General features: G+C 47.6%; 4 protein-coding genes across 4 annotated transcripts; 3 read left to right on the forward strand and 1 right to left on the reverse strand.

Moving 5' to 3' along the window:
- Positions 1-453: 453 nt before the first annotated feature.
- Positions 454-4,698, reverse strand: POLR2I (RNA polymerase II subunit I). Its single transcript, XM_070949570.1, has 6 exons — positions 4,366-4,698; positions 4,136-4,190; positions 3,376-3,449; positions 2,084-2,158; positions 1,429-1,480; positions 454-661 (listed from the first exon to the last, which is right to left on the reverse strand). The coding sequence occupies exons 1-6, from the start codon at positions 4,578-4,580 to the stop codon at positions 599-601; spliced, it is 534 nt and encodes a 177-aa protein (XP_070805671.1). The 5' UTR covers positions 4,581-4,698; the 3' UTR covers positions 454-598.
- A 2,891-nt stretch (positions 4,699-7,589) lies between these two features.
- TBCB (tubulin folding cofactor B) lies at positions 7,590-15,423 on the forward strand. Its single transcript, XM_070949378.1, has 6 exons — positions 7,590-7,766; positions 11,366-11,509; positions 11,812-11,908; positions 12,638-12,823; positions 12,972-13,044; positions 14,897-15,423. Exons 1-6 carry the CDS (start codon positions 7,656-7,658, stop codon positions 15,012-15,014), a joined length of 729 nt encoding a protein of 242 aa, XP_070805479.1. The 5' UTR covers positions 7,590-7,655; the 3' UTR covers positions 15,015-15,423.
- Positions 15,424-17,503: 2,080 nt separating this feature from the next.
- SDHAF1 (succinate dehydrogenase complex assembly factor 1) lies at positions 17,504-18,717 on the forward strand. The gene has a single exon (XM_070949813.1). The coding sequence runs from the start codon at positions 17,719-17,721 to the stop codon at positions 18,004-18,006; it is 288 nt and encodes a 95-aa protein (XP_070805914.1). The 5' UTR covers positions 17,504-17,718; the 3' UTR covers positions 18,007-18,717.
- A 2,267-nt stretch (positions 18,718-20,984) lies between these two features.
- TMEM160 (transmembrane protein 160) lies at positions 20,985-25,323 on the forward strand. Its single transcript, XM_070949865.1, has 3 exons — positions 20,985-21,229; positions 22,455-22,547; positions 22,729-25,323. Exons 1-3 carry the CDS (start codon positions 21,037-21,039, stop codon positions 22,971-22,973), a joined length of 531 nt encoding a protein of 176 aa, XP_070805966.1. The 5' UTR covers positions 20,985-21,036; the 3' UTR covers positions 22,974-25,323.
- Positions 25,324-26,982: the final 1,659 nt, after the last annotated feature.

Below are 26,982 nucleotides of genomic sequence, written 5' to 3' on the forward strand. Positions count from 1 at the left end.
TTTTTTTTTTAAATATAGGTAGTTCTCAACTTACAACTGTTCATTTAGTGACCAAAATTACAATGACGCTGAGAAAAAATGACTTATGACTGTTTTCACACTTACGACCGTTGCAGCATTCCTGTGGTCATGTGATCAAAACACTTGGCAACTGACTCACATTTATGACTGTCGCGGCGTCCTGGGGTCACGTGATTCCCCATTGGCGACCCTCTAAGAAGCGAAGTCAATGGGGGAGCCAGATTTGCTTAACTGGGGCAGAAAATGGTTGTAAAATGGGGCAAACCTCACACAACTGTCTAGCTAGGGAAACCTGGGGCTCAATTGTGCTCGTAAGTTGAGGACTACCTGTATATGTCACTGTGCGGAACAGAGCAGGGAGCCCTGATCTAGAGCCTAAGTTGCAAACAATATCACTCGACTGAGCCCCACCCCCCGTGCGAGGCCGGAGTCTTCTATAAAAAATAAATCATTTATTAGAGCAAAGGACAATTCAGACAGGCTGAATGGATAAATAGCAGAGAACCGCAGTGGGGAAGTCATTGGTGGCCCGGGAGACAGGAAGAGGCCTGGCAGGTAGTGGTCGTCTCGGAGGGTTTCACTCTGTCCAACGATGACCGCAGTGGGGGGCTGTGCAGACGTAGTAGAGGCGCATGGCATCCTGGGAAAGAAGAAGTGGGGAGGGGGAAGGCAGCCATGATTTTGTGATTCCGGAGGCCACTTCTTGCAGAGATGGGAAAACAGAGAAGCGAAGGCCTTCTCCAGTTCTCCAGCAGGCTCCTAAATCAGCTCTTTCTGACCTGGTCTTCTCTAGACTAGTTGGGGTACCATCCTTTTGCCCACAAGGGTCACAGACGGGGTGGCTGAGGCTGAAACCCCCTGGAAGGGCCTCCAATAGCAAAACCTGAAAATCTGCATTTCCAAAGTTTGATCTAGTGGTTAAGATACCAGGTGACAGGGAGTTCTAGTCTCAGCATGAAAGTTGCCTGGGTTACTTTGGGCCAATCACCAGGACACGGTGAGTTCTAGTCCTGCCTTAAGCATGAAAGCAAGCTGGGTGACTCTGGGCCCGGCCCCCACTCTCAGCCCAACCTACCTCACAGGACTGTTGTTATGGGGAGAATAGGAGGAGGAAGGTTTGTGGGATATGTGTGCTGCCTTGAGCAATTTGTAAGGATAATAAAGGTGAGATGCAAACAAGGAAGCAAACGCCTCTGTTCAGAGCCCAGGCTGAGTGCTTTTCACTCCTATAATATCGACTGAAAACTCGGTCAGACTCCTGGGCAGGCCGTGCTGGGCTCCAAAGGCATCCAGGTTTGCGACTACAAGCCATCTTTGGGTGGCAAAGGCCCATCATCCCTCATGGCGATTCAAAGCGATGTCATCCTAAGGTGAAACCCTCCCTAAGTTAAAAAGGCATCTTCTCACCTCAGCCCTGGCGCTGTGAGACTGGAAAAAGACAGCTTCTTTGTGGCCACACCTGGAAGACAAAGCCAGGCATCAAGCAAGGTAGGGAAAGAGTGCAGAAGACATGCGACTGGCGGAATTCACCCACTTTATCCACCGGACCTGCGCGTGCACACAGGCGCGCACACACACGCTTAGGAAGGCTGCAAGTTCCCTCTGCTGTGGGTCACCTGGAGGGCTGGGGACTGAATTGGGGCAGTCAGCAGCATTCTAACATACTGTCCATCCCCACCTATTTCTGCTGGCCTCTCCTCTCCAGAGCCCAGCCAATTTCCAAATCTATTTTTTCTTCTGCCGGAGTTTTTTCCTCACCCTCCAAATTTGGCCCCTTTCTGTGCTGCTTCTTGCAAAGCTCTCTTGTTTGAGGCTCGAGCAGAGAGACAGACGGAGTCCCAGCCCCTTGGCCTGGTTCAGGATAAAAATCAGGAAAAAATCTCAAAGAAAGCCCCTAAATTCTGCTCGCTTTCGAGCTTTAGAACAGCGCAACTTTAAGAAGGGCGGACTTCAATTCCCAGAATTCCCCCGGCCAGCCTGGTACGGTTTTAGAAGAAAGTTGCTGTTTTCTATAACATGCCAGCCTCAAAAGATTTTTTAAGCTAAAGCAACAAGTACTCACTTTTGACAGGGGTGATCCTCCGTCCGGGGCAGAGTGGGATCCTGGGAGACATCAGCGATGATCTGTGTTAATTCGCTGAAAGCAAAATAGTAGATTTATTTCTTTAACCTGGGCGGTTTTGGTTTACAACAAATAAAATCAATCCAATAATAGGAAATACAAGTAGTCCTTGATTTATGACCACAATTGAGCCCAAAGTTTCCACTGCTAAGCAGACAGTTAAGTGAATTTTGCCCCATTTGAAGACTTTCCTTGCCACAGTTGCTAAGTGAATTCCTGCAGCTGTTAAGTTAGCAACACGGGTCGTTAACTGAATCTGGCTTCCCCGTTGACTTTGCTGGTCAGGTGGTCGCAAAAGGGGATCACGTGACCCCGGGACACGGCGACTGTCATAAATATGAGCCAGTTGCCAAGGGTCTGATTTTGGATCACGTGACCACGTTAAGTGTGAAAAATGGTCCTTAGTCATGTTTCTCAGTGCTGTTGCAACTTTGAATAGTCACTAAAACAGAGGTCTTCAAACTTGGCAACTTTAAGACTTGTGGAATTCAACTCCCAGAATTCTGTTTGAAGACCTCTGCACTAAAAGAATAGTTGTTAAATTGAAGACAACCTCTACTATAAAAGAAAAATAAAAAACAATAGCAGCCAAGCACCATTTAATCTGTCTTCCATATAATCTAGAAATGGGCTCTCACCAGCACCAAGGTCCCAGTCTCAACCACAAAGCCAGCTTTTCGAGGCCTTACCAAAGACCAGCTAGAATGGGGTCAATTTAATCTCAAGGGACAATGCTCCAAAGGGCGGGTGCCACCACAGACAAGGCTCTCCTTCAGGGCCTTGCCAGCCCACACTCCCTAGATCAGTGTTTCTCAACCTTGGTAGCTTGAAGATGGGTGGACTTCAACTCCCAGAATCCCCCAGCCAGCAGCTAGGGGATTCTGGGAGTTGAAGTCCACCCATCTTCAAGCTTCCAAGGTTGAGAAACACTGCCCTAGATGAAGGTACTCACAGCACACCCTTTGTACCCGATCAGATAGCAGGGATACAAACAACTGAGCAGAAACAATCCTGGTCTTAAACGGCAAAAAGGTTTTGAGGATAATGCGCAGCGCCTTGGATTGCACCTGGGAACTGGGGAATGCCCAGTCTCACGACTTGCGAGGCCAGTTCAAAGCCAGTTGGGGTGACCCTGCAGCCTTCCCCTTCAATCTGAGGGGCACGGAGGGGGGGCTCCTCCCCAAACTTGTCCCCCAGCAAGCAATTTTTTTCTGTGGTCCTCCAGGACTTACTCCACTTCATGCGTGATCTTGTTGACGTAGATGCAGCTGTTGTCAGCTTCCTGCTGGTAGTCGCAGTTCCGGCACTGGCAGAGAGAGAGAGAGAGAGAGAGAGAGAGAGAGAGAGAGAGAAGAGAGGGAGAAAAGGAGGAAGGAAGAGAAAGAGTTAAAAAAAGTGTGAGATCCTGATGTCCCGGCACCACCCAGGTGTCTTGGCCAGACGGCCAAGCAAGCTCCGATGGTTGATGGCGCTTTGGAGGCCTCCTCGTGCTCCAAAGGCTTCCATGGGGTGGGCAGCCCCAGCAATGGCTTCAATGGGGAAATGAATAAGTCAAACTCCCAAGCCCTGTAGCGGGAGGGCAGAAGCACATGGACCCCAGGCTGCTGGCTGGGGAATTCTGGGAGTTGTAGTCCATCCACCTTCAACTCAATTAGCATGCAGGCTGGGGAGTTCTGGGAGGGACTCTTAAAGGGGCCAACTTTGAGAAGCAGATCCAGGCAAAGTGGGGCAAGAGAGGCTGAGAAACCCCCCCCCTCCAATTTTCAGGCCCATCCCAGATTTTCAGGGAAGCGGGACGTCCAGCTGACCTTGTCCTTCCAATGGCTTCTAACCCATCCAGCCCCTTCGGTTGGCGAAGGCCTCTCTTTTAAGGGGGGGGTCAGGACTTCAACTCCCAGAATCCCCCAGCGACCCAGCACGTGCCCACGGACCGGAGCATGCTGGGAAATGAAGTCCGCGCCTGCTGGCAGAGGGCAGGCCGCCCCCACTTACCGCGTAGAGCAGGATCCGGTTCTCCTTGTCCTCCTTCGGGTACAGCATGTTGTTGCTGGGCGAGAGGGAGCAAGAAACGGCGGTGAGGCCTTTCGAAAAACAGGCCCGGGCAGCGCGAAGGGGAGGGGAGGATGGGAAATGCGGTTCAAGGCCTCGCGGAGAAGCCGTGACGGACTACCGCTCCCATGCTCTGGTGAGTCCGGGCCCTCCCCGACCCTCCGCCCGCTCACCATTCCTGGCAGAAGCGGATCCCCACGAAGCCTGGCTCGTAGGCCCCTTCCGACTCCATGGCAACCGCGCCGAGCGGTCTCCGGCGCCACTGCGCACGCGCCTGCGGCAACCACGCAGGCGCATTCTCGACTCTCGGGGGGTGCCTGTCCGTCGCCGCTTCGTCTACGGGAGGCCGCGAGGGTCGTGATTCTCCCGAAGCCGTAATGAGACCCATAATGTTGGGCAAGGTGGGAGAAGGAGGAGGAAGTTGGAAGGGTTGAAGAAGGACCCATCTCTCTTGGGAGGCCCATAATGCTGGGCAAGGAGCAGCAGCAGCTGCTACTTTTACTCTTTAAAAAAAAAAAACATTGGGTGTCCTTTTCCTTCTCCTTGGATTACATATAGACTAAGCAGAGCTGAAATCATTAACCAAACAATATATCACAAATAAGATGATTTTAAAATATGACAGAATAATAGACAACAGTTTATGCCAAATTACACCACTTAAGCAGAACTGTTAATGAACCTAACGTTAATCCTGAAGAGGAAACTCAAATCCTTTGGCCACCTGATGAGAAGGAAGGACTCCCTGGAGAAGAGCCGAATGCTGGGAACGATGGAGGGCAAAAGAAGAAGGGGACGGCAGAGAACGAGGTGGCTGGAATGGTATGGACTAAGGGTGTCCCACTGGCTGGGGAATTCTGGGAGTTAAAGTTCACAAGTCTTAAAAGTTCCAAGGTTGTACATCTCTGGTAGAGGTCTCCTCCTCAAGCAGGCATTTGGACTAGAAGACCTCCAAGGTCCCTTCCAACACTCTTATCCTTTTATCCTTTCTGTTTCCCAGTAGCATATTTGTTTATTCTTCTGCCAATTTTGAGTTTCGTAAGCCCAATTGGTATCTATGCAGGGCTGACACACTACAAGGTGGCTGTGGTCACAAAAGAAATGGAAAAGAGACCAGAATAGACCCACCATAGCAGTTGCATTCCCACAGTAGGTTTAATGTTGACCTAGAGCAGGGGTCTCCAAACTTGGCAACTTTAAGACTTGTGGACCTCAACTCCCAGAATTCCTCAGCCAGCTTTGCTGGGAGTTGAAGTCCACAAGTCTTAAAATTGCCAAGTTTGGAGACCCTTGACCTAGTGTGTTGATTTGGGATAAGTAGGTTAAAGCTACCTGTATGTTATTGGAAGGTCACCAGTTCTAGTTCCTCCATGGTCTCCCAGAGCTCCTTGGAATCCATCACTGTGACCAGTATGGGACCTCCTCGCTCCTGTTCCTGCCCAAATTGTCTCTTTCTTGCAGGTGAAGAAGATTGCTGCCGAATATTACGACAACCATCCCTATCACAAGTCCTGGGGGATCATTCTTCGGGATTTCATTTTGAGTGAGAGGCTGGGCCCTTTCAGCCACCTGAAGAGAACCTACAAGAAGGAGGAAGAGGAGAGACAATGAGGGTTCCTCTTCCCTCTTCAAGGGGCTCTCCTTCCTCCCCAGATGCAAGTCCAGGAACCAGGATCAGATAATGGCCTTCATCAAAACTTCCCCAACAAAATTCTTTGAGAAAAAGTAACAGAAAACCCAGAGATACCCAGGCTGATGAGACGATATCCAGGACCTTCACATTTAGGAGTCTTGCTGTAGAACTTCACCTGAAAGCCTACAGAGATGCTGATGGATCAGGGTCAGCTTGGACCAAGGTTGTGGCTCAATGCATTGAGTCACACCCTTGGTCCAAGTTGACCCTGATCCACAGCATCTCTGTAGGCTTTCAGGTGAAGTTCTCCCAACCAAAGCTTTTGCATGTAGAACAGGTGGTCAGCAGTCCAGCTGCGGCCCCTTCGCAAGGCTCCATTTCTCTTGGGGGCCTTTGCCTGCTGCTGATCTGAAGTCCTCTCCACCCATTGCTGAATCCACAGAAGTTGCTGTCTCCCATGGCCAAGCCTTCTTCTGCCTCCCTGTTCCTCAGCCCTTCCTGTGTGACCCCTTGCAGACTCTGAGTCATCTGACCGAAGGCATCTTTAGGGGTACCTGAGACTTTGCTATTGATATTAAAAGTATCTCGAGCATTGAAAAGTTCTGCTGCCTGATTCACCTGCAGTAAAAAAAAATACTGGTTACTTCAACCCGCACGTTGAAGGAATGTTTTTTTTTCATTTTAGAACTGCCAAACAAGCAATAGGTCTGAGAAATGGATCTAAGTCAAGAAGTGATTGGCTGGGAATTATGGGAGTTGAAGTCAGGCTGGGAGAGGAGAGGCTGCGGTGTTTTCAGCTCCCTCTATGGAGTTTGCTTTCCCTGCAGCGGTGGAAACTCTGCATGGATTTTATTTATTTATTTATCAAAGGCAGGTTTCATAGAATCATCAACTCTTAAGGCTGGAAGGGTCTTTGGCGCTGCTGGCTGGGGGATTCTGGGAGTTGAAGTCCACAAGTCAAAAGTGGCCAAGGTTGGGCACCCCTGTCCCCCAACATCGTTTCTACCAGAATTATTTTGCAACCTTAGCAACCTTTAAGACTTAACGTTGCTCAGGTTGAGAGAGACCGATTTATGCAGTCCGTTTATTCCCCTTGCATAACTTGGCTTTTCACGGCAGAGGGAATCGGTGATGGGTGCGATTGATGCGCCTCTGTCCAAGAGGGACTAAACCGGGGTCCATACTGCGCTTTTGCAAAGAACCGGGGTGAACTCTGCAACGGGTCAGGCCCCTCTGGCTTCCTTCCCCAGGCTGGGACCCTCGACAGAGGTTGCACTGCAAGCCCCATCCTCCCCAGCCATCCTGCATGCAGAAGACAATCCGCGGCAGCGTCAAAGCAGGGTCTTTCCTTCTTCCGGACCAAATGATGAGCCCTTCTCTCGCTCCTCCGGTGCAAGGCTGCCCCGGGACCCCCGTGCACGACCCCCACAAAAGAGCTTTCGGTCCTGCGCGCTCAGCCGCCAGGGAAACCCTGCCCTTTTCTCCACCAGCCACCCGGCTTCGGCCTCGCCCGCCTCTCTCCATCGCGCCTCCTCATTGGCCGTCTCCGCTCCCGCGAGTTGCATCGCGGCTTCCTATTGGCGGGCCTCCCCGCCCGGGCTTCGAGGGCGGACGAGGGGAGGGCGGGGCCGAGGGCAGAAACTCCGCAGCAGAAAAGAAAAGGCCGAGCCGCGCAGGACGCGGGCGGAGGCGGGGCAGGCGCGGCGAGCGGGGCGGCGATTGGCCAGTGGGGCGAGCGGCGGGGCGCCGATTGGCTGGCCGGAGGGAGCGGCCCGTGAAGGGGCCCGAGGCGTGGCGGCACCGGGAGAAGCGACGGCAGCGGCGGCCGGGATGAGCGTGACCGGGACCCCCGCGCTGGTGTCGGTCTCCATCAGCAGCAGCCTCAACTCTTTCCGCGCCCTCAAGAGATATGCCCGCGGCCTCACCATCGCCGAGTTCAAGGTAGGGCCACCCGCGCCCATCATCCCCAGCCCCACGGCAGGCGGAGCCCGCGCTGGGGGACTACAAGTCCCATCCGCCTCAGCCGCTCCTGGCACAGGCCCCGGCTGCCGCGTGCCACCCCCCCCATACACCCCCCACCCCACCCACCCATGGGGCTCTGCCGGCGTGGCTTATGGGTGTGGGAGTCCCGGTGCCCCAAATGCCCCCTGGAGGTTCTGGCGGGGGGGGCTTATGGGGGGACCCTGCATTCTGCGCCACTCCGCCCCCCCTCTCCCCCCCTCCCTCCCAAGCCTACCTGGCAGGGCTGTTGTGGGTGTTTGTGTGGGGGGGGGAATGGGGGGGGTCAGGCTGGTGAGTCAGCATCCAAAATGGTCCAATAATTGTGAATATTCTGCAAGGCAAACAAGGAAAAGAGGCTGGCAGCCCAGAGGGAACCTCTCTGCATTCAGGCTTCGTTCACCAGGAGCCTTATCAGCAAATTAGAACATTATTATATAAGTATACGTATTTATATATAATTATACACACACATGTGGAGACTTTTATATATATATAAAACCAAACTAAGTAATAATTTTAATTAGCAATTTTATGATGTTTGTGTGTCTATACTTTTCTAGACTGTACACCGCCTTGAGTCCTACGGGAGAAAGGCGGTATAGAAATATAATTAATTAATTAATTAATTAATTAATATATATATATATATAAATCTCCACGTTTGTGTATAATATATATATATATATATATATATATATATACATATACATATATATATATATATATACATATATATATATACATACATACATACATATATATATATATATATATATATATATATATATGTAAATAATATATATAATTTTTTTTTCTATCGAGTCACCTGGTCTACCCCAACACGTGGGAGGGGGCATACTGCATCCCTTTCGCCTTTGAGGCGAAAATGGTTTGTCCTGAATGCGACTGACTGCTTGGGGGCTCCTGGATTGGAGCTGAAAGGCGAAAGGGATGCAGAATGCCCCCTCCCACATGCTGGGATAGACCAGGTGACTCAACAGAAAAAACACTTAATCTCTCCGCTGGCTCAGAACTTGTGGCTCAGAAGGTTAATTCAACTGCCTAACATGCAGGCAGCCCAAGTTCGAATCCAAGTAAGGCTTTGGCTAGTTGATGAGAGCTAAAAAGCTTGAAATAGATCTATACTAGTCTCCCTTTATTTCTTTATCAGCGAAATATAAATTTATATATAAATGTATATATATATTTATATATATACTGTATGTATACACACACACGAATACATATGCAAACATACATGTGTGTGTTTGTGTACACGTACACACACTCATCTATCATCCGTCCGTCCGTCCATCTAATCTAAATGTATGTGCGGTGCAGGTACCCTCTGGCTGTCTTGGTCCAGAAGGCCACTGCCATCTGGGGATGATGGGACCTCAAGACCTTCCAGATCCAGAATATGCTTGAAGGGAGGGTTTAAACTGCTGCACCTAAGGCCTCCTCTCATCTAAGGGAGCCCCCCACCACCATCTGATCCCTAAGGAAGATCTCACTACGGCTGAAGGAATGAGGCTCCTGGCCCCATCAGAATGTATATTCTCTTGCTTCCACCATCTCCTCTGAAAGTTTCAGGGACCCTGAACAGAGATGGGGCTAGATGACCTCTAAGATCCTTTTCCATTCATATACACTGAGATTCTAGGAGATGGGCACCCATTGCTGTGACAACAGCTAAAAAAAGGGACGCTTCATTAAAGCATTCATTTCAAAGGTTTTAAAATACAGCTGAGCCCCCCCCCCCCAAATTTGAAGGGGCTTCTTGGGTGCCAGCATCGGCTGCTTGCTGCAGACCCGGTGCTGCGTTTTGGGGACCAGCAACGGCAGAGCCATCCCTGTGCTACTTTGCTGTCTGTCATGGCAGCCAAATTGCAGCGGGCGTGCTGGTTTTGATCCGAGGATTAAAAGCACCCTAAAAATGCAACCCCCTTTTTTGGAGGGGTGTCTGCCCAGGACGAGAAAAATTCCCATGCCTAGGAGAGGGAAGTGATGCCGCGGAGTTTGTGCATCACAGCAGATTTTGAACACCAGATTGTGCACTCCTGATCATCCTGATTGTTATAAACGCAATGGCGCTCTCTCTCTCTCTCTCACACACACACACACACACACACACACACAGAAGGTTCTCCACAGAGGGCACTCTTTGATTCTCTGCCTGAATTTGGCAGGCAAAGCGGCTGTTTTCGGCCACCCTGGCACCTCCCGCTGATCCTGGTGCCTTTGGTTAGCAGCCTCGGAGAAAGGAAAGGCTCCATGGATTTTCCAGGTGCCTTTTTCCCCCTTTCTTGAGCTGCAACCCTCCAAACGGGCCACTGATCAACAGAATAGCATTGTCTGTGCATTGTGCAGCCAGGCAGGGATTAACTGCAGCCTGGCAGCTGGCATTTCGTGCCCGGCTGGGTAAATCTGCCACTCAGCCTTGTGCCCTCTTTGCACGGCTCCAGCTTATGGATCTCTGCCAAGGGCTGGCTTTTGTTTCCTCTCCCCAGTATATATTTATATACCTGTATATATATATTTAATGTTGGTGCTGAGAATTTTGCAGAGAATATTAAGAATACGTTTGTCAAGCCCGCTTGCTCCCTTCTGCCTTTGTTAGCACTGAGACACCCTTTGGCAGGCTGCATCGTATCTGCCCAGAATGCATTGGAAGAGCGGTTTGTTTGCGACTCAGAGAACTGGGAATTAAACCGGGATTTGAGGCTCGAGGGAGCCCATTTTATTTATTTATTTTAGCGACTTCATTTGTAGCATCTCTGCCCCGCCATGCTGAAGTGATGACTCTTGGTGATTTGCAGGCTAGATCAATAAAAATTAAAAACTTCCAATTGAAATCGATTAAAACACAAATGGGAAGCAATAAGTGCAGGTGCCTCCATATAGAAGCATGGACACACACACATACACAAACACAAGGGAAGGGCAGGGAGAGGAATGAGGGAGGGTTAGGGAAAGGAAAGAATGAAGAATAGGGAAGGAAAGATGAGGAAGGAAGGAGGGAGGGTTAAGGGGAAGGAAGAATAGGGAAGGAAAGATAGGGAGGGAGGGAAGGAAGAAAGAGAAGGAAGGAAGGTGGCATGAGCTATAAACTTGAGGAATTCCCCTCTGAAATAATTCAGTTTTGGAAAATTTGCAGGGAACTGAAAAGGAGGGGGGCCAGCTGGTGGTGATTGATGGTTGGGTGAGAGACAAAAGTCTCACCCCCGTCCCATCCGTGCCCTTTGGTTTTAACATTTAATTTATTTCTTTGTGGCTCACCTCAATATTAATGTTAATCTTCCTACACCTACGTTTTTATACCATGGTGAGCCGCCCAGAATAGCGGGATGGGTGACAGATAAATTCCATAAAAGCAGTGTTTCTCAACCTTCGAAGCTTGAAGATGGGTGGACTTCAACTTAATTACTTTTCCTTCCAAAGATATTTTCTCTGCTTTCCAATGTTGTGCATGAACAATCCTTGCAGCTGTTATTACAAGAATATTCCTCCACCTGACGGGCTTTTTCTTCTCTCGGTAGTGCAAGCTGGAACTTGTTGTTGGGAGCCCAGCCTCGTGCATGGAACTCGAACTCTACACCCCGGATGACAAGTTTGTGATGAAGCTGGACCGCGATGAGGCCTTGCTGGGCTCTTACCCGGTTGACGATGGATGCCGAATCCACGTGAGTCTGCCTGGATTCGAGTTCTTTTCTTGGGGCTTTCCCTATCACAAAAAACGTTTTCTTTTTTTAATTCTCTTGGGGTTATCCTTGAGCAGGGGTCTCCAAACGTGGTACCTTTAACACATGTGGACTTCAACTCCCAGAATTCCCTAGCCAGCTATGACTTCTGGGAGTTGAAGTCCGTAAGTCTTAAAGTTATCCAGTTGAGGGACCCTGAGTGAGTGAACAACATTCAGCTTTGCTTCTTCTGGGGACTGGAACCCACCAGTGACCTAAAGTGGACGCCTTCTTTCGCCCCGTAGGTGATAGACCAAAGTGGGGCAACGATGGGGGAATATGAAGATGTCTCGAAGGTTGAGAAGTTCCAGATTTCGGATACTGAATACGAAAAGCGAACAGGTAAGTACCAGAAGTTATGTCCCCCGTGTGGGATGTTGGAGCAGCAAACGCTATTTTATCCCAGAAACCGTGTTTAGAGTTGGGGTCTCCCAACATGGCAACTTTATGACTTGTGGACTTCCAACTCCCAAAAGCCCTTGGAATTGCTGGGTGAAATGGAAATGGGGTGGGAGGGAGCCCCGCCAGCCTTGAAACCGACATCATTTCCCCTTCATTGGGATAAATAAATCTATTTCTTAAGAATAAAAGTTGGATTATATATATATATATATGCCATGTGTGAGTGCGTGTGCATAAAAAGAGACGAGACGGAGATATACACACACCTATCATCTGTTTCTGTGTATAGTATATATCAATTCAGAGACAGCAACAGATACACACACACACACACACACATATATAGTACACACATATATTTACACACACACAGACACATCTGTTGTCTACTTCTATGTAAAGTGAATATCAATTCCCCAAATGATATATACATAAAAAAGAGATGTTGATAATACATATATAAAAGTGTGTGTGTGTGTGAGTGAACTAGAAAGCATTGGAAAGGATGGTCCCTTCCGTGCCTGCCTTTCCCACTCGCACAAGGCAGATACTTTTAGGAAAACTGAATTTTTAGAGGCTTAACCAATGGAGGAAGTTGCCTTTTTGGAGCCCATACAAGCCCAGGCTAGGAGAAAAGGCCTCTGCTAAGCCGCTGCCTCTGCCCCACAGACTCGGCCCGCTCGTTCATGAAGCGCAGCCACCTGGGACAATACAAGGAGGACCTGGCGAAGGAGTCCGACTTAGAGCAGAAGTTGGTGGAGGAGAAAGCCCTGGTGGAGGCCATTTCCGTGGGGGCCAGGTGTGAAGTGCGAGTATCAGGGCAGCCCAACAAACGGGGAACGGTCATGTACGCAGGTGAGTATTCATGGGACTTTTATGTCCCAAAGATGCTTTTCAAAAGGCAACTGAGCTCTGTTGGTGATGGGGTTTTTTTTTTTTGAAGGCGTTTCACTTCTCATCCAAGGAGGTTCTTCAGTTCTCATGACTCTTTGGTTTTTCATAGGCTTAACAGAATTCAAACCTGGTTACTGGGTTGGGATCAAGTATGATGAACCGTTGGGAAAACACGATGGCAGGTAAATCCCTCTTTGCTCCGTTGTTGGCTTTGTGGATGTCCACAGCCCTCCTCTTGGGGGGGGGGGTTCCCGAGTTTCTGGCTATGAAAAATAGGGTCCACAGGGGGAGAATTTTTATTTATTTTATTTATTAATCACATATCTAGCGCAGGGGTCTCCAACCTTGGCAAATTTAAGACTTGTGGACTTCAACTCCCAGAGCAAATCTGGCTGAGGAACTCTGGGAGCTGAAGTCCACAAGTCTTAAAGTTGCCAAGGTTGGAGACCCCCCGTCTAGAAGAGCTCCAAAATCCCTTCCAACTCTTGTTATGCTGTTAACTCTGGGCCTAGTGGTTATTATTGCACAAGATCTACCTGAGAGACAGAGTTGAATGCTGAACTTGTCCAGAAGACCAAGGGGAAAAGGAATGTTTCCACTCTTAGGAGTAGAATGTTAGGACCTCTCTCTATAGTCCCTTCCTCCTGTTTGAAAATAAGCCAAACAACCCAACTTCTAATGCAAAATAAAAATGGATGGCAGGTTTATGCAAATCAGGCCAATTTCCATCAGTTTAGCATAAGTGCACTCAGGGCTTTGCACACCCTGTTTAATTCTTTTTAGAACTTTTATGTGTTTATGTATGTAAATGATGATGTATAATATGGCTGAGGATCTTTAGCAAACCCGGGTAGCTAACAACAGTGACAAAAAAGACAAAGCAATGAAACCAATACAAAAAGAAAATCAAGAAAAATCAGGTATTTATTTACTGAAAAAAAGAGTTTAATATATTCAGTGTACGTTGATATAAATATATTTTGTATATTCATGTACATATACAAAAGGTAAGGGCTTCCCTCCCCTTGCTGAGACCTTTTAACAGAATCACAGTGTTGGAGGGGGACCTTGGAGGTCTTCTAGTCCAGCCCCCTGCTCAAGCAGGAGAGCCTGTGTCATTGCAGACAAATGGCTGTCCAGTCTCCTTAAAATCTCTTTTGATGGGATAAAACATTCTATTACCGTAGTTTATCAAAATATAAAATACAGAAATACAAAGAGAAATGAAAATAATGGGAAAATAGGGGAAGGAGAGGGGGGGGAAGTGTAGGGTAAAGGAGAAAAGAAAAAGAAAAACATGGACTTCCAACTCCTTTTGGCACAGTAGAATAAGGCAATAACATAAAACGTGGACTTTTTACTTTTATATAATAATATCTTCCAGCCATTTCTCTAACAACAAACCTACCTAGTCAGCAAAAGCCCAAATCCATTTTTTCCACCTCAAGCACTAAGTACAAAAGCGGTTTCCCAATAGAAACAAAATCTTAAAATCTTTTTTTTTTTCAGTCTGCTGTCTTGAATTCCGCCAGACCGGGCTATCAACATAATAATTTTAAATTGGGTGTTTTAAATTTCTGGGGTTTTAAATTGAACCAAATTATTTAATAATTTTAAATAATTTTAATTGATGTTTGTCTTGTGCTTTTAATAGGCTGTACACCGCCCTGAGTCCTTCGGGAGAAGGGCGGTATAGAAATAAAATTATTATTGTTGTTGTTGTTATTATTATTATTATTATTGATTTGACTGCATTTGGTCCACTTGCTTATTTGGTGTTTATTCCTTCTTTCCTTTCCCTTTCCCTTTCCCCTTCTTTCTTCTCCTTCCTTTTCTTTTCTCCTTTCTTTTCCTTTCTTCTCCTTCCTTTCTTCTTTTCTTCTTTCTCCTTTCTTTTCCTTTCCCCTTTCTCCTTTCTTTTCCTTTCTCTTCTCCTTCCTTTCTTCTTTTCCCTTCTCCTTTCTTCTTTCTTCTCCTTTCTCTTCCTTTCTCCTTTCTCTTCCTTTCTTCTTCCTTTCCCTTTCTCCTGGACAGCGTCAATGGCAAGCAATATTTTGAGTGCCAGCCAAAGTACGGAGCCTTTGTGAAGCCTCAGTACGTGACCGTGGGGGACTTCCCAGAAGAGGACTATGGGCTGGACGATGAAATGTGAGGGGAGCAGACTGGGAGGAAGGAAATGGAGAAGGTCTCCAGGGCCTCTCCTTGCTGGCAGAAACCCCCCCCCCTCGGTTGCCGCTGTTTCCGCCACTGCGCTGTGATCCCGAGTTGGGGGGGCCGCTTGAGTGAAACGGGAGAACTGTGTGTTTCGACGTGTTGGTTGTTTGTCCCTTTGCCCTGGTCGTCTCTGTTCAGTGATGATGCCGATGTTCCCATGCCACGCCCCATAGGTCAGTAACAGAGAACCAGAATGCCTTTGATTGTAGTAACCATTTGGGGGAGGGGGATAACGGTGACGTCCCCCCAAATTTCCTGTCCCAGCGAGTGGAAACCGATAATGCAGGATTCAGAAGATACATGTATATACAACTCTGGTTTCAAAACAAAACAAAATCTAAACCGAATCATTTTGATGACTGTGCTTTCTTTTTCTTTTTTTCCATTGTGGGTCTTTGTTGTTCCGTTTTGTTTTTGTGCTGCTGGAAGATGCTATGTGATCATTACGAATTAAAAGTTTTGGAGGGGGGGTCAGATACATTCCAGACAAGCGTGCTTCGGTGTGAGTTTCTTTTTTCTCTCCAGGCAAGCAAAAACAGGCAAAGAAATTTTTAGAAATCCAGTCTTAAGCCGAGCCAAGATGCTGGCAGTACAAACCACGATGACATCATATGAGCGATGATAGTGTCCCTAATGCAAGGGAGAAGGAAATGTGGAGAGGTGCATATGACATCACTTCCTCTTGGCTTTCGGCCTATCTAGCCGGAGGATTGGGATTCCATGACCTGTGTTCTGCAGCCCTTCTGTCAAGATGAATTTAATGAACTGTGTCAGACTCCAAAACTCAAGAGAGACAAATTGTTCTGCCCATAGACAGAATCTTGCCATACTCAAGCATGCTAACCCCCCTATGAGCCGTATGCTCTGGGAATTATTGAGAAGGAGCTGTCTTCACCCTCTTTCTGTCACAAAGTCTCTGAGCTGAGTTGCCTCTTGCTTCTCTAGCATGCAGCCCCTCCCTCCTGGCAATCCGGACTACAGGTAGTCCCCGATTTACGACCACAATTGAGCCCAAAATTTCTGTTGCTGAGACTGTCGTTAAATGAGTTTTGCCCCCATTTTATGACCTTTCTCAGCACAGTTGTGAAGTGAGTCACTGCTGTGGTTAAGTTAGGCACACGGTTGCATAGAAAATAATTTTACAATATTTTGAAGAAATATATATATAGAATAATAAGAGTTGGAAGGGACCTTGGAGGTCTTCTAGTCCAACCCCCTGCTTAGGCAGGAAACCCTACACCACTTCAGGCAAATGGTTGTCCAACATCTTCTTAAAAACTTCCAGTGTTGGAGCATTCACAACTTCTGCAGGCAAGTTGTTTCACTGATTCATTGTTCTCACTGTCAGGAAATTTCTCCTTAGTTCTAGGTTGCTTCTCTCCTTGGTTAGTTTCCATCCATTGCTTCTTGTCCTGCCCTCAGGTGCTTTGGAGAACAGCTTGACTCCCTCTTCTTTGGGGCAGCCCCTCAAACATTGGAAGACACTGCTATCATGTCTCCCCTAGTCCTTCTTTTCATTAAACTAGACATACCCAGTTCCTGCAACCGTTCTTCGTATGTTTCAGCCTCTCCAGTCCCCTAATCCTCTTTGTTGCTCTTCTCTGCACCCTTTCTAGAGTCTCAACATCTTTTTTACATCGTGGCAACCAAAACGATGCAGGATTCCAAGTGTGGCCTCACCAAGGCCTTATAAAGTGGTATTAATACTTCACATGATCTTGATTCTATCCCTGTTTATGCAGCCCAGAACTGTCTTGGCTCTTTTGTTGTTAAGTGACTGGTTTTCCTCATTGACTTTGCTTGTCAGAATTTTGCAAAAGGGGATGGTGTAACTCCGGGACACAGCAAACCGTCATAAATACGAGTCAGTTGCCAAGCTCCTGACCATGCAGTTACTAGGATGCTGCAATGATCGGTGTGATAAATGATTGTGTCACTTTTTTCAGTGCCGCTGTAAGTTCAAACGGTTGCTAAATGAACTGTTGTAAATTGAGTACAGTTCCATCACAACCGTGGAAGAGCCACTTGCATCCCACCTTGCAATCTCAGCTACTTTTAAAATATGGGGGGTGGGGAGGACTTCAACTCCCAGAATCCCTCAAGCCGTTTTCCTGGCTGGAGATTCCTGGGAGTTGAAGTTTTAATGGCCAATCTGAAAAATCGCCCTTTTTTTTTTTTTTTTAAAGAGGCATCCTGGCAACGCCCCCAGGGCAGCGACCAATTAGAAACGAGAGGAAAGACCTCAACGTTCTATCCGACCTCGGGGGCGGGGCCACTTTCCCGCCAGCACCGGGCAGTCGGTGAGCTGAGCACGGGCGGCCTCCAGCGGGAGGGGAGGGGAGGGGAGGTGGGGGCTGCAAGGGTCTCCGTTGCACCTCACCCCCACCCCCGCGGACAGACGGAGATCCGGGGCGGGGGATCCGCACGTGGGAAGGGAGGAGGCTAGGAATCCTTTGCACGTGCATTGAATTCAGCACGTGAAACTCCCGGGTGGGTTTGCACGTGGGAAGAGGTCCGGCGCTGATTCTGTGTCCCGACCGTGCAGGAGGCAGCTCCGTCTGGACAGCCAGGAGGACCCCTCGCCGCTGGAAGGGCCGGAGCTCCTTTGCCCCGATCGGCTCGCTCTCTGCGCCGCCGGCTCCATGGCCAGGCACAGCCGGCTGCAACGCGAGGTGCTCGGCCTCTACCGGCAGTTCCTCCGCGCCTGCCGAGGCAAGCCGGGCTTCCTGCCGCGGGTGCAGGCCGAGTTCCGCCGGGCTGCCCGCATCCCCCGCACCGACGTGCTGCTCATCGAGTACCTGCTGCGCCGCGGGCAGAGGCAGCTGGCGCAGCTCCGGGAGGGCCACGCCACGGGGATGGGCTTCTTCGCCCCGGGGAGGCCAAAGCAGCAGCAGCAGCAGGAGAAGGACAAGGAGGACGCGCAATCCTGAACGGAGGATCGCTCTCTTGGTTGCCGCGCAGCGATGCCCGCTCGCGGCAGGAAACCCGGAGGAGCGGAGGCAGGGTGGGTGGGTGGGAGGAAAGGTCCCCCTGTTTTGCAAGAGCGCCCGCGAACTGAGAAGCAGCTGCTCTCTCTGGAGTTGTGGAGGTTGTGTGCATTTGAAGCTGGGATTTGCAGCTGGAGTCCCCGCTGAGGCTTTTCGGGAGAAGATGGGGCAGCTCCTCGTTGCGCCCACCCGTCTTTCGTGGGAGGGGGACAGCCGTCACGTCTGCACGAGACCCTCCGGCAAGCTTCCCCTTGGCATTCTGGCCCTGATGTTGTCCTAAGGGTCCCTCCTGCAAGGAATCCCTTCCAGACCGGTGCAAACCTCATACTCGGGAGTGGGGAGCGGGAGGAAGTCGTGGAAACGGACATGGGTTGGTTTGGGGTCAACCTTCCTCCGCCTGGACCTTTGGAGACAGCAGGAAAGAAGTTTTGAACATAAAGAGGCTTTCCCCCCCCCCTCTTAAAACACTCCAGGAGAAATACTATAAAACCTTTGCAACCAGCCAGTCTTCTCCTTTGACAATGCTGAGTAACAACTCTTTGATCTGGATTTTGTTTTTGTTTGGTTTAACACCTTTCCCTGTATTTATTAATTGCCTTCTATTGTTATTTTGTTCAATCTGTGAAGGGAATGGAGGCTTTTGAACAAAAAACAAAACTCCAGTTGCTAATGTGTATGCAGTACTTATTCTGGTTGTGTTTTGGATCGCAGTCTGTTATAAAAGAACATTCTAAAACACTGGTGGACAATTGCAGCATTTTCAACAATGAATTATTTATTTATTTATTTATTTATTATATTTCTATACCGCCTTTCTCCCGTAGGACTCAAGGCGGTGTACAGTCAAGAAAAATATAGACACAAACATCATAAAATTGCTAATTAAAATTACTTAGTTTGGTCAATTAAATTATGATGCCATAAACAACCAGTTCCTATCTAGGGCTTTAGGAATCCTAAAAGAATTAAGAGGTCCACATGTCCCTCCAGGAAGCAGAATAAATTAATTGAAAGAAGTTCTTGGGATTAATTTTTTTTTTAATTTGATTTATATGCCGCCCTTCTCCGGAGACTCAGGGCGGCTTACAATGCGTTAAGCAATAGCCTTCATACTTTTGTATATTTATACAAAGTCAGCTTATTGCCCCCACAAACTGGGTCCTCAATTTACCTACCTTAGAAAGGATGGAAGGCTGAGTCAACCTTGAGCCTGGTGAGATTCAAACTTACAGTAATTGCAGACAGCTAGTCTTAATAACAGGGTGCTTTAGATCACTGTACTACCAAGGCTCTTAATTAATCAATTAAGTTAATTAAAAGAACTTGGGATTAATGTTTTTTCCAATATTAAGCGGACTTTACTTTTACAGCATTTTTAACTGGCTGCCAATTCTATGCAAGTTATAAATGGTTAATATGCAAAGTGGGAAAATGACTATACATGTCCTGCGGCTATGAATCTCACCATATCGGGGAGCGGCATCCTTGGCAAGTCAAGGCCGACACAAGACAGGTCAGTGCATGCTAAAGATACACCTCCTCACCCAGGTCTGGGTTTTCTTTGTGGGTATGGAAGGCTTAGAAACCAGGGGATGGGAGTTCTAGTCCCACCTTAGGCATGGAAGCCTAAGTTCGGTGGCCTTGGGCCAGTTGTGCTCTGTCTCTCTGTCAAACCACCTCACAGGGTGGTTGTGACGGGGAAAATAGGAGTCAGGTTGTGATGTTCATTTAAATCAGTGTTTCTCAACCTTGGAAGCTTGAAGATGGGTGGACTTCAACTCCCAGAATCCCTCAGCCAGTGCTGCTGGCTGGGGGGTTCTGGGAATTGAAGTCCACCCATCTTCAAGCTTCCAAGGTTGAGAAACACTGATTTAAAAGTTTTATTAGACTCTCCACTTTCCATAAAATAAAAAGGGTTTTCAGGGAATCCTCAGCCCAAAATTTCTGCTGCTAAATGAGACTGTGAAGTGGGTTTTGCCTCATTTCACGATTAAGTGAATCACTGCAGTTTAAGTTAGTAAAATGGATGTTAAGCGACTCAGGATTCCCCGTTGACTTTGTCGCGATGGGATCACATGACCCCAAGACACTGCAACCGTCATAAATATGGACCAGTTGCCAACTGGTGGAATTCCTGTCACGTGGCCATGGGGATGTTGCAGTGGTCATAAGTCACTTTTTTCAGTGCTGCTGTAACTTTGAACGGTCACTAAATGAGTGGTTTTAAGTTGATTCCCCAAATATAAACTCTTGTGGTTTGACTTCTTAAATTCTCCAACTGTAGAAAGTGTGTGGTTTAACTTTTTGAACCCAGCAACTGTCTTTTATAATAATTAGTCAAGGGGCCCTTCAGAGATCATTTAGGCTGACCCGTATTATTTCACTCTTATATCCAATTTTCACTTTATGTCCTACCTTAACGTAATCAACCTACACAATCTGCTAATAGTTTATCCAAGATCTCTGGGAGGAACATACAGACTTAAAAAGTGGGGACAGTAAGGCCCATGAATGAAAACTCCCCATTTCTCATGGGAAGACCTGCAAAATGAGAATGACTTTCATTGGATGAGTGGCACTTTTTGCACTTCTGGGCAGGAAGCCCTAAATATTCCCCTGAACCACTTTTAAGCAACACCTTGGCTTGAGATACAGGTGAGGCCTGTTCCACCTTTTGCCTCCTATTCCAGGAAGAACTACATCTACCAGAATGCAATTTCACCCGAAAACCGCAACGGCTGGAGGCGGTGGCTACGAAATGATGGGCAGCCCGAGTTCCGCCCCTTTTTAAACAAACAGCAGCCTCAGCCAGTGGCTTTTCGAGCACGGCGCCCTCGTCTCCGCAAAGAGGCGGCGCTGGCTCGGAGTGACTACCCAGGCGACCTATCAATGCTAGTCCCGCCCAATGCGCCTGACGCAACTGGAGACCGAGGTGTCCGATCCCCAGAGCGGCTCCCGGGCCTCTTCCTCGCTATGGCGTTCGGCGGCAGTTGGTGGGGCCGAGCCGCGGCGCGGGCCAGGAGAGCCGGCGGGCTGTTAAGGGGAGAGGCCTGGCCGTGGCTACGGAGGCCGACGAGGCCCAACTCCGGCCGAGGCGCGCCACTCCCGCCCGCCTCGGAGCTGGACAAGGCAGACGCCTGGCTGCTCCGCAAGAGTCACGAGACCGGTGAGGAGGAGGGGAGGGCGTGGCTGGCTGGTGACGTCATGGGGCGGGGCCGGCCGCTTACCTGACAGCTGGGCGGGGCTGCGACAGCTGCTTGCCTGCGGGGCGTGATGGGAATTGTAGTCCCTCAGAGTTGACCTTTTTCCTTTTATCAGCATATAAATATATATATGCACATTAAAAATAGAAAAATTGATACCAGGTCAATAGCTTAAGATCAAAGCTAGCATACCACCAAAATTTTGATATGAATTGCAGCAATTCTTTTTCTTAATATTATATATTAATATAATAATATAATTTATAATATAATATATTAATATAATAATTCAAGGCCTGTAATATTGGGCTCCTGAATTGCAATGGATACTGTTGAATTTTTTTTTACTTTTAAGTTAATTCGATAGTAGAAAATAATCTGTAATCCTGTCGTTTAAACATTGTACTGAGACATTGCAAGCTATCAAGATTTATACAGAAATAATGACTTACATCCCCTCACTTATCCTACTCCCTCCCTCCTCATCTTTTAGTTGTAGCTGATAACTTGTATATTTATAGTGTTTTATTTGTATTGTGTACATGTTGTTGTATTGTTTTTAATGTTGTATGCCCCCCAGAGTAACCTCGTGTCCAGATGGACAGCAAAAGTTTAATAAGGAAATTAATAATGAAAAGGAAAAAATAAGAAACAGTGTATCTGTGTGTGACCTCTTGGAAGACTCTGCCCAGAATACCCTAAATTTTATAGATAACGTTAGATAGAAGGATGGGTAGATGGATGATAGATAGATCGTTTAAGAGATGGGTACATAGATAGATATAGGCATAAATAGCTAGATGATAGATGATGATGGATGGATGGATAGATACTGGTAGATAGATAGATGTTGGTAGATATGATAGTTTAATAGCTAGATAGATAGATGTAGGCATAGATAGCTAGATGATAGATATTGATGGATAGATTGATGATGGGTGGATGGATGGATGGATGAATAGATAGATAGATAGATAGATAGATAGATAGATAGATAGATAGATAGATACTGGTAGATATGATAATTTAATAGCTAGATAGATAGATACAGGCATAGATGGTGAGATGAAAGATAGGCAAATGATAGACAGATAGATGATTGACAGGCAGGCAGACATATATATATGCCGGATGGAGGAATGGATATGCAGAGTTGAGTGTGCTCTCCTGTTTCTGCCTTTCCTTCAGCCTTCCTATCCTGGTTTCGGAATGGGCTGCTGGCCACGGGCATCGGCGTGATTTCCTACATGCAGAGCGACATGGGGAGGGAAGCAGCCTACGGTGAGTAATCCAGTAGCCCTTCTGCTGGCTGGGTGCCCGGAAGTGGCCTGGCCACAAAGAGCTCCCAGCATCAGGACAGCTGCAGCTCCTGTCCGCAGGATAGCCGGAAAGCCAGCTCCATCTTTCCACCTTAGCATAACTGAGGACGCCTCTTTCTTCTCTTCCCATGTTTCCCCCTCAGGTTTCTTCATCCTCGGGGGAATCTGTGTCTCGTACGGCAGCGCCTCCTACTTTGTCAGCCTCCTCCTCCTCCGTCGCACCATGATGCTCTCCTTCTCGGCCGCCCTCCTGAATTCGGCCGCCGTGGTGAGCGTGGCTCTCTTTTGGCTCTGCGCCATCTCCCTCTACATCGGCCGGCTGGAGGTGGAAATCATCCAAGAGGACGTCACCGACAAGAGGAAGGAGAACGGCAAGGCCGAAAAATGAAGGCCGGAGGGACTCTCCTGGACTCGATGAGACCCTATGGACGATTCGGAAGGGACCGCTCCACGGTGGTTGGGTCAGAGGAGACCATGGAAGAAGGAAGGAAGGAAGGCTGCCTCTCCTGCACGTGAGGGACAAGTGGAAGGAAGTGTGGCCTTTCCATTTATTTCAGATTTTCTGGATGGGGAGCAACGGATGGGAGGGGAAGGAAGGAAGGGCTTTGAAACCTTCCTGGGAGCAAATGAGCTCTGGAAGCATGAATACTTGCTACTTAAGGATCTTTGATGCTTTTAAGGAGTGGGCCTGCTTTGCAAAGAAACCCTCCCTTTTCTGCTTCGACCCTGCTTTCTGGTTTCAGGTGTGTGTGTGTGTGTGTGTGAATAAAAGCCAGTTGTTTGAATGCCTCCTGCATAGCTTACCTTGGCTTGTCCACTCTCGCTTACACTCCGGACTCTTTCTCCGTCTCACTTCTGTCACTGGGCCGGCTGCTGCTCTGGACATTTATATTAAAGACACACAAAGCAAATTGTGTATTTTCTAGGGTTTTTTTGTGTGAGAGAAGGGAGGGGGGCCTGTTTTGAAGATACGTTTGGGAAATAATATCTGCTATTATGCTATTATTATTAGCTGCAAGAGCAAGGGAGGTCTTGAGGTGGGCGGAGGGAGACTCTTTGAAATATCGTGTTTCCCCGAAAATAAGACCAGGTCTTATATTAATTTTTGCTCCAAAAGATGCATTAGGGCTTATTTTTTAGTTAGGTCTTATTTTTGGGGAAATATGGTACCAAATGCACCCATCTGGCAATCTTAACTGGGGCTTATTTTGGGGGTAGGGCTTATATTACAAGCATCCTGAAAAATCATGCTAGGACTTATTTTCCAGTTGGGTCTTATTTTCAGGGAAATAGGGTACAGGTAATCCTCAATTTACAACAATTTGTTTAGTGACTTTTCGAAGTTACGACAGCACTGAAAAAAATGTCTTGTGACTCTTTTTCACACGTACGACCTTATGAACAGGTTGTAAAATGGGGCAAAAGTCACTTAACCAATGTCTTACTTAGCCACAGAAATGTTGGGCTCAGTTGTGGCCGTATGTTGAGGACTACCTGTGGCAAAGCCAGAGTCTTGCTTGCATTGTCTCCGGAGGGGGAAGAGTTAGTGCACTTAGAGCTGGGGTCTGTGCCTCATCTTTTACGGCGATCCCTTTAAATTTCACTCCTTTTGAATTTCAGGAAGCTCACTTGGGAAACGTCAGTTGATCTGCGTCAGTTGTAGGTTTCCATAAAATGAGGCTTGTTTAAATCCTGAGGATATGTGGTCCTTTCAAGGGCTAGCTGGGGAGGAAGTCCATGGAGATTCTCCGTCATCCAGGACACGGTTTTCCCAAAGGTGCTTTTTTTCAAGAGGCAGCTGGACTGTCTTTGTTTTTCTTTGAAGACGTTTCGCTTCTCAGCCGAGCAGCTTCATGGATGAGAACTGAGCTGAAGAACGACAGAGCTGAAGAAGCTCCTTGGATGAAAAGCGAAACATCTTCAAAGAAAAACCAGAAAGTCCAGTTGCCTCGTGAAAAAAACCACCTCTGGGACTGGGGAGGAAGTGCTTGGTTGATCACGAAGGGTCAGGAGCAGAGGTGGGTTTTAGCAGATTCTGACCAGTTCTGGAGAACCAATAGCAGTGTTTCTCAACCTTGGCCGCTGGACGATGTGTGGACTTCAACTCCCAGAATTCCCCAGCCAGCAGAGCTGGCTGGGGAATTCTGGGAGTTGAAGTCCACACATCGTCCAGCGGCCAAGGTTGAGAAACACTGCAATAGCGGAAAGTTTGAGTAGTTCCGAGAACTGGTAAATACCACCTCTGACCAGACCTGCCCCCATCTATTCTCTGCCTCCCGAGTCCCAGCTGATCAGGAGGAAATGGGGATTTTGCAGTGACCTTCTCCTGTCATGCCCACCTAGCCACGCCCACCAAGCCAAGCCACACCCACCTAGCCACGCCCACAGAACCAGTAGTAAAAAAAAATTTGGAACCCATCGCTGGGCAGGAGGATTACTTCGGTTAATTAATCCAAAAGTGGGATCTGTGCACTTTCCGCCGTGCTCTTAAGACTCTCCTATCCCAGCAAGCCGGCCTGGCCTAATCTTCTCCCGTTTTAAAATTCTTTTAAATCAAAATTTTAATCTGTTTTAAATTATTGGGATTTTTAATTGTCTCGGGCTAAATTATTTAATCTGGTTTTAATTATGTTCTTAACTTTTGTATTTATGTATTTTATTTTGTGCCTGTTCACCGCCCTGCGTCCTTCGGGAGTAGGGCGGTATATAAATCTAATGAAAGAAAGAAAGAAAAGAAAGATCTGTTAAGGACAAAATCCAGACAAGACACATGACAAAATAAGATTTCCCAGTCTGCTGAAATCGTTTTAGAAGGCAGGAAAGAATTCTTGTTTATTCATAATGTTCTCTCGAGTCCCGGATTGCCAAAAGAAGCTGCAAAATGTCGACAAGAAATTATAGCTACCTTCAGCTACCCGATGCGAACAGTAGATTAATAAAAAGAAAAAGAAAAAAAACCACAGACGCGTACAGTTCTTTAGCGACGAGTTATAGAGGGAGGGGAAAAAATTCACATTATCCAAGTGCTACAATCATCGGTGGGCGCCATCCGTGTCCCACTGACATGTACAGATAGTCCTCGACTTACGACCACGATTCAGCCTCAAATCTCTGTTGCTAGGTGAGATCTTGAGTGAGCTTTGCCCCATTGTACGACCTTTCTTGCCGCCGTCATTAAGGGAATCACTGCAGTGGTTAAGTTAGCATCCCAGTTGTTAAGCGAGTCTGGCTTCCCCCTTGACTTTGCTTGTCAGAAGGTCGCAATGTGGGATCACGTGACCCCGGGACACTGCAACCGTCATAAATACGAGCCGGTTGCCAAGAGTCTGAATTTGGATCACCTGACCACGGGGAGGCTGCAACGGTCGTAAGTCTGAAAAACGGTCATTAGTCACTTTTTTCACTTCGGAAGTCAAGGGCTGCCCGTACAGTTTATTTTGAATAAGTGCTTAAAATTACAGCGTTTGCTCCAGTGCCATCTTTACCCGCGTTGCCCTGACTCGCCCCCTTATCTAAGCCAGCTTGAACCGGGTCCAGCCCTTCTCATCTGCTGCTGGGACTATAACATAGGAATTGGGGAAAGAATTGAAGAGGATTTGTGCATAAAGAGAGGAACAAAAGTACCTTTATTGGGGGGCCAGATCCAAAAGGCAACCTAGATTATTATAAGTGCCAACGAAGGACCTCAAGAGGTCTCTTAATAAAGAGGGGGCATTTTGCATCCGTTCAATTGCTGGATGGCTAGGACAGCCGTTCAATAACAAACGGTTATTAAACAATTAAACAGAACAATTTAATAGCTCAGGATTAACTTGATATCACTGGGAAAACCACCTTCTACATCCACGTAACACATTGAGTGACACGTGTACAATAGGGGTGTCTAACCTAGGCAACGTCAAGACCTGTGGACTCCCAACTCCCAGAATTCCCCAGCCAGCCATTCCACAAGCCTTAAAGTTGGCTGGCTGGGGAATTTATTTATTTATTTATTATATTTCTATACCGCCTTTCTCCCATAGGACTCAAGGCGGTGTACAGTCAAGAAAAATATAGACACACAAACATCATAAAATTGCTAATTAAAATTATTACTTAGTTTGGTCAATTAAATAAAACCCAGAATTAGATAACATTTAAAAAATCATTCACATTCTGGGAGTTGGAGTCCACAGGTCTTGACGTTGCCTAGGTTGGACCTCTCTGGTGTAGGAGAAAGATAGGCAGAGTCTGGAGGTGGAGTCAAGAGAGGAACCAGCCTGGAATCCTTACATCCTCACAAACGGTCCAGGTCCAATTCTTCTTGAATTCTCTTCACCCTTATCTAGCTCCAATTTACCGCTGACCGTGAGTTGACTAGATTCTTCAGTACACAAATGAGGAATAAATCAGCTTCA

The sequence above is a fragment of the Pituophis catenifer genome, unplaced genomic scaffold (genome assembly GCF_029215685.1).
Source record: "Pituophis catenifer annectens isolate HBS135680 unplaced genomic scaffold, rPitCat1.0.hap2 SCAF_9, whole genome shotgun sequence".
Classification (NCBI taxonomy): Eukaryota; Metazoa; Chordata; class Lepidosauria; order Squamata; family Colubridae; genus Pituophis; species Pituophis catenifer.

Bases quoted from the DNA above. Each gene is read 5' to 3' on its own strand.
- POLR2I (XM_070949570.1), bottom strand. From the start codon at position 4,580: ATGGGTCTCATTACGGCTTCGGGAGAATCACGACCCTCGCGGCCTCCC. The intron at 1,481-2,083 runs GTGAGTACTTGT...TTTGTCTTCCAG, and splicing joins GAGGATCACCCCTGTCAAAA to GTGTGGCCACAAAGAAGCTG. The intron at 662-1,428 runs GTGAGAAGATGC...CTTCTTTCCCAG, and splicing joins CTCACAGCGCCAGGGCTGAG to GATGCCATGCGCCTCTACTA.
- TBCB (XM_070949378.1), top strand. From the start codon at position 7,656: ATGAGCGTGACCGGGACCCCCGCGCTGGTGTCGGTCTCCATCAGCAGC. The intron at 11,510-11,811 runs GTGAGTCTGCCT...TTCGCCCCGTAG, and splicing joins ACGATGGATGCCGAATCCAC to GTGATAGACCAAAGTGGGGC. The intron at 11,909-12,637 runs GTAAGTACCAGA...TCTGCCCCACAG, and splicing joins TGAATACGAAAAGCGAACAG to ACTCGGCCCGCTCGTTCATG.
- SDHAF1 (XM_070949813.1), top strand. From the start codon at position 17,719: ATGGCCAGGCACAGCCGGCTGCAACGCGAGGTGCTCGGCCTCTACCGG.
- TMEM160 (XM_070949865.1), top strand. From the start codon at position 21,037: ATGGCGTTCGGCGGCAGTTGGTGGGGCCGAGCCGCGGCGCGGGCCAGG. The intron at 21,230-22,454 runs GTGAGGAGGAGG...CCTTTCCTTCAG, and splicing joins CCGCAAGAGTCACGAGACCG to CCTTCCTATCCTGGTTTCGG. The intron at 22,548-22,728 runs GTGAGTAATCCA...TTTCCCCCTCAG, and splicing joins GGGGAGGGAAGCAGCCTACG to GTTTCTTCATCCTCGGGGGA.